Genomic DNA, 6,162 nt, shown 5'->3' on the forward strand with positions numbered 1-6,162 from the left:
TGTAGATAAGTGCAGATGAAGGAAAAGCAGAAAAATAGGACTATTTGATTCCAGATATTTCAGGACTCTGGGTACCCACTTTTGTCAAAGGAGTACTTAATATTCTAGAGAAAACCTACGTGTTTCTATAATTCTGCTGGTTTGGCTGCTGTGCTAATAGGGCTACTAAAGACAAAATACCTTTAATATGTTTTTCAATGAGATATTATAACTATTTCTTCAGGATGATTGTTCCTAGTTACTATTTAAAAATACATTAGACATGTTTTTTTACTTCAAATAATTTTTCCCCTGCTTTGTAGCCAAATTTTTTCTCAGCCATGAATCTAGAATTACACAAATGTCTAGAAAGAACTTGGCTTAAAGAGTGAACTTCTGTGAAAAATTAGGTTCTGCTTCCACTAAGGAAATGAATTACTTGAATCAAATATTATCAGTTAAGATGAAAATTACATGTTTCCAGATAATTTCTCCCCTGTGCTTTCTCTTTCTCTCCTTCCTTAGGTTTGCCAGGAGAGAAAGGTGAAAGGGGTACTGGATCTCCAGGACCTCGGGGGCTGCCTGGACCCCCAGGTAGGTTTGCTAGTACGTTAAACAGGCAAAGAGTATCAACACTGAGAGGGCACACCGTCCCGAAGAGATTCACAACTTCATCCTGTTATTCTTTTTTTTTTTGAAACGGAGTCTTGCTCTGTTGCCCAGGCTGGAGTGCAGTGACTTGATCTCGGCTTACTGCAAGCTCTGCCTCCTGGGTTCACACTATTCTCCTGCCTCAGCCTCCCGAGTAGCTGATACTAGAGGTGCCCACCACCAAGCCCGCTAAATTTTTTGTATTTTTGGTAGAGTGTTAGCCAGGATGGTCTTGATCTCCCGACCTCGTGATCTGCCCGCCTCAGCCTCCCAAAGTGCTGGGATTACAGGCATGAGCCACCACTCCTGGCCAACTTCATCCTGTTACTAGAGCTTCAAGCATTCTTATTACCATGGCATATGTTTTAGCAAGAAGTTCAACCTCCATAACTTCATTTTCATGTTCCCTTTGTTAAAGAAATGAAAAGGTTATATTAGGCATTAACTATAACATTAATATATGATGAAATGAATTTTAGTGACACAAAGGGTTGCTATTGCCTCTCTCTCCTTCCCTCCCTCCTTCCCTCCTTCCCTTCCTTCCCTCCCTCCCTCCCTCCCTCCCTCCCTCCCTCCCTTCCTTCCTTCCTTCCTTCCTTCCTTCCTTCCTTCCTTCCTTCCTTCCTTCCTTCCTTCCTTCCTTCCTTCCTTTTCTTTTCCTATTTTGTTTGACCTCATAGCCTTTAAAGATGGTTATATTTCCTGTTTTTTCCAGTAGTCTTCAATATGGGGCTATTAGACTGAGAAAACATAGCCTCACTAAAAGGCCTGAGATATTGGTAAATTTCATTCACTGTTCTCCCAAAGCATTTTTATATTTTGGAAAGGAATACTGGTTGTCTGATGCATTTTGTTTACTAGGTTGTAAATGATTTCTTTTTTCATTATAAGGCACATGATACCCTTGCAACCAAGGACAGCCCTGGGGCTAAATCATTCCATTTATGTTAACTGTATTGATCCAGAAACAACATTGCTTCACATAGTCTGGAGGTGTGGAGCAGACACTGCCCTCTTTTGATGGCAGCTCAATGTGGCTGCCTAACAGAGCTGTTTCCTTCAGGTGCTCTTTTCTCTGTGAGGGTGGGAGCAAACTAAAGAACTCACTGATATCTCTGGTTTGGCTGAATTCTTATTAAAACAGATTTTCTGTGATAAAATACTTAAAGTAGTAGATTTTTGGCATTAACTCTGATGAGTCATTGGTAAGAAAGTTCCATCACACCTTGGTTCATATTGGGTATTTCTTAAGGAAACATTTTCTTACCATACAATAGTAAATTGTCTAATCTTGAGGTAGTAGAGGTGCCACTTAAAGTACTGGTTGCTACCTCAGGAGTTGTATTTGACAAGAGGGGAAATACATTTGTTTTAACTCCACACTAGGTCCACAAGGAGAATCCAGAACAGGTCCACCAGGGTCCACAGGTTCAAGAGGTCCCCCTGGCCCCCCTGGCCGTCCTGGAAACTCAGGTATCCGAGGACCCCCGGGTCCTCCTGGATACTGTGATTCGTCTCAGTGCGCCAGCATCCCATACAATGGGCAAGGCTATCCAGGTATGTTGTTGCCATTGTAGGAACTCCAATTCACCTGAAGTAAAGAACTTTATGGAAATGAAGTTCCTTAGGCTTGAAGGAAGGTTGATTTGAAGATGTCTTGAAGATAACAACTCTTTCAGTTCTGACTGTATATAGTAAGAGTGTTCGCTACCATAGCATACAACATTATTTCACTGTTAGGATTGAATTATTTTCTTTTTTTCCCCGTTTCTGCATTTACCAAATCACATCATAAACCTCCCCTTATTTCTCTTGGAACTTCAATTGACTTTTTTTTTTTTCTTTTCCCAAAGATTGGGAACAGGGATTTGTTAAACACAACTGTAAAATGCCAAGAATATGTATTTAAAAATTGTTTTGGAAATCTAATTTATAGGCAAACTATGTGATAATATGGTGTAGACGACTGAACATAGTTAACTGTCCCATACTAGCCATAGAATTAATACTTATAAAATATGGGACTTAATACTTGTTTTAAAAGATTGTTAATGAAATTCTAGTGTTTGACAATTGTAGAGGGCAGAAGTCTCCTATACCTGATTTTGTGGGATGTGAGGACTGGGGAGATACGCCAATCTGGAAATAAGATAGTCATGCTGTGGTCGATGGCTACCATTTCATTAGTGCACCCTCAAGCATCTTGCAAATTTTAAAAATGATACTGCTGTTTGATATGATTTGCTACTTTCAAATAGTGCATGAGTAGTTGAATATCTAAATATCTAAATATCTATATATCTATATATTTAAATGCATAATTACATATGACCAAAAGTAATAACAAATCTTAATGTATATTTCATGCAACCCATTCACAGAATTGCAATTTAATTCTTTATAAAATAAATTTAAATTACCACCTCCTTATGGGATGTGAGAATAACTAAAAATATATGGATATATATATATATACTTTAACCATTACATACGTAGATGGATGTGTATTTATATTTTTTACTTAGTCATTCAACTTTTAAAAACTATCATCTTTGACCTGTTTCAGGTTCCGGCTAACACATTTTCTAAGTCGCCAGTGCTGCTTACAGTTTGAATACATGAAAATCCTGTTTCTGAGATGTTTGCGCACGTGCTTATTAGGAAATGAGTCTGTATGGAAATCTCACCACAGATAATGGTTAACGAACCGGGTCGACATCACAAAGGAGGGTGGAGACTCTTTTTACTAACTTGAATGAGACAAAAGCAGTGGTGTCAGTTTATAAGCCTGATGCATTTCAGTAATAATGTAGAAAAACATTATTTTAAAAAAGTTCCAACACACAGCCATGAGGAGCCTCAGTTGTGAAAGAGGTGCATAATAAAACTACTAACCAGAGGAGACTATGCCATTTTAAGAAAAACAATTAACCTGGTTAAAGAGAAATGTCTTATGTAAATAATAAACTAATTGTGGCTTGTAAATGGTTTGTATGTGATCCTGTCGACTAAAATCACTTAACAATTCTACAATAAGCTTCTGCATCAAAGCCTGCCGCTTGCTCTATGCCGGAATAACACCAAATGGAATCTCCTTATCTCTTGCTTGTTAGCGATGTGTCTGATTCAGGGCATCTGGCTCTGTTACTTTTTTGTCCGTGTCCTCTCATTTGGGTTTTGTAACTGCAGTTTTCAAACCAAAGTTTAAAATCACCTTTTCTTCCTGTTTTGCTGTAGTCACTGGTGTTCCTCACCCACCAGCTGTAACTCAGTTAGTGTGAGGTACAGCCACAGAAGATGTCATGTACTGTATATTACCTGGTGATAGTTGCTTTTCACCCCCCCCCCGAGTTCAGTTTCTAGGAGCCAATAAAACTTTCCCTCACCTCCTCATCTTTCCAAGTTGTTCTTTGAATTGAGGAGTTTGAAGGCATGAACAGTTACTTGGGGATTTGTGAAAATCCTACTTAGGTACTGCGTTTACAGTTTTTTTGGTCCAGTCTCTGACCCTTCCCAGGTATTTGTGCAATGATTGTATTTACTGCTGGATTTTTGAAGGTTGTTTTTTTTTTTTTTTTTTAAGACAGTGCCATTTCATTATTTGATTATCACCAAATTCTCTGGAAGTAATTGGGACATTGTAACTTATTTATAGTTATGAGATTAAGACTGGAGTGCCATCACCGCGGGTGATGATTTAGCTTTTGCTGTGTGTATGTGCCTTCCAAATCATGCCATAACTGTAATGTTGAATCGGACAGAGCCTTATGTGCCCGAGGGCGGGGCCTACCTGCCTGAGCGCGAGCCCTTCATCGTGCCGGTGGAGCCCGAGCGGACGGCGGAATATGAGGACTACGGCGCAGACGAGCCTGCAGAAGAGACTCCTGAGCCCCGCGGGCGCTGGCGGCGCGCCCTGTCCCACGGACCCGGGCAGTGAACCAGAGACCACGCGCCGCGCCGCGAGGCTGGGGGGAGGTGTTGAAATTCTCATTTACAGGTCAGATAGGGCAGTGTACGTCTCTTCTGCGATGTTTCTTCCAGCGTTGCTCATCCTGGAGTACCCTTTCTGATTGTAGAGAACCTGTTTCTGCAGGAAGCCTAGCTCCAAGCACGCAGTCTGTAGACATTTTTGCCTTTGCCCTTGAAATGCTTGCAAAACACTTTGTTCACAAAAGCTGCAAAGACAGAACATGCCGTGTGCCTTTAGTTAGCACAGCGGGCAGCCTCAGTGAAACTCTTAGGTAAAGCAGTAAGTTCTGGAACCCAGAGCTACTGAGTATTTCGAGCGGGCAGTTTATCTTTTGCTATACTTATCTGCAATTCAATTACACCACTATTCAAATAATTCCCCTCCTAAAACCAAAAAGGAGGGAAACGTCAACTCCATTGCAATTATTTATCTTCCTCTTCTATCTCTGTTATACACCGGGGCATAGAATGCTCGTATACATCTCTTTAACAACCACCAACCTTAAGCCATGTAGATGAAGTTAGTGCATCAACGGGATACAGTTCCATATTGCCTTAAACCTCCTTGTTTTAGACACACTAACATTTATGCCCAATTGCAGATTATTCTGCAGAGATGGAATTGCATGTTTGTGTTGTATATTTAGTATGAACTTTTTTCAGAATATAATATTTCTTAGTTATCAAAAGCAGTTGGAAAACGTTTGCAAGACTATGAATATAGAATTGCTGCTTTTATATTTTAACTGCAGATTGTGAATTTCACTGCCTTATATTATTTATTTCTGAAACAAAAGAGGCATTTTTCAATAAAACTACTGAAAATTTGACATGGCATGTTTCTTTCTTTGAAGGGCCTTTTGGACTGCCTCAAGTGGTTGTTACAACAAACAAGTTCATATCCTTGGATACGGTTACAAATCTTGCTAATACTATTAAATTATGCTAAATAACTTTAGATTTTTAATGATACGGTGAAGTCATAGAAAGAGAGTGGTGAGAGCCTTAAAAAGCCCAACAGATTCCAAAGGCTTTATTAGGAATATAGAGGATGTGTGGGTTGGTGGAAAAACAACTACGTATCCAAGGAGACGCCAAACAACCAAATAATCTCTAATAACCCACATGATTTCATATGCATTTAATCACTTTTCTATACCATACTTAACCCAAAAGCGTGTTTAATTGCTAGAAGGAAAATCCCTTAACGGAAAATTTTACATTTAGCGATGCCTTCCTTTTCCGCTTACAAATGCAATAAAACCATTCTAAATATCAAGAAAAACAATGTAAATGTCGGTTTGAAAGAACCAATATCAATTGAAGAGAGAGGAGTAGTGATAGGAAGTTTTCCACAGAGCAAAACATCTGAATTAAATACCTCCTGGAGATGAGGATCAAAACGAACAGATGATACATGAATGCATTACATTTAGGAGGCATCAAGCAGGTTGCTAAACTCAATAGCATTCACTTGTAATTCCCAACACGTGCACTTTTAAAGCTAAAAGGTACTACCAAGACTCTCCTAGTTCAACCCAGTTCTTTTGCTTTGCTGGGAAG

General features: G+C 39.5%; 1 protein-coding gene across 4 annotated transcripts in view; it reads left to right on the forward strand.

The window, feature by feature from the left end:
- The window catches only part of COL12A1 (collagen type XII alpha 1 chain), a 128,618-nt gene extending 123,189 nt beyond the window's left edge, over positions 1–5,429 (forward strand). For 2 of the 4 annotated variants that reach the window (XM_015136789.3, XM_015136786.3), the window contains 3 exons: positions 505–573; positions 2,017–2,187; positions 3,197–5,429. In XM_015136789.3, the coding sequence (XP_014992275.3) occupies positions 505–573; positions 2,017–2,187; positions 3,197–3,207 (251 nt within the window). In that variant the 3' untranslated portion in view covers positions 3,208–5,429. The remainder of the gene's footprint in view (positions 1–504; positions 574–2,016; positions 2,188–3,196) is intronic. The other 2 variants (XM_015136788.3, XM_015136785.3) reach the window with 1 other exon arrangement.
- The last annotated feature ends 733 nt before the right edge of the window (positions 5,430–6,162 follow it).

The sequence above is a fragment of the Macaca mulatta genome, chromosome 4 (assembly GCF_049350105.2).
Source record: "Macaca mulatta isolate MMU2019108-1 chromosome 4, T2T-MMU8v2.0, whole genome shotgun sequence".
Lineage (NCBI taxonomy): Eukaryota > Metazoa > Chordata > Mammalia > Primates > Cercopithecidae > Macaca > Macaca mulatta.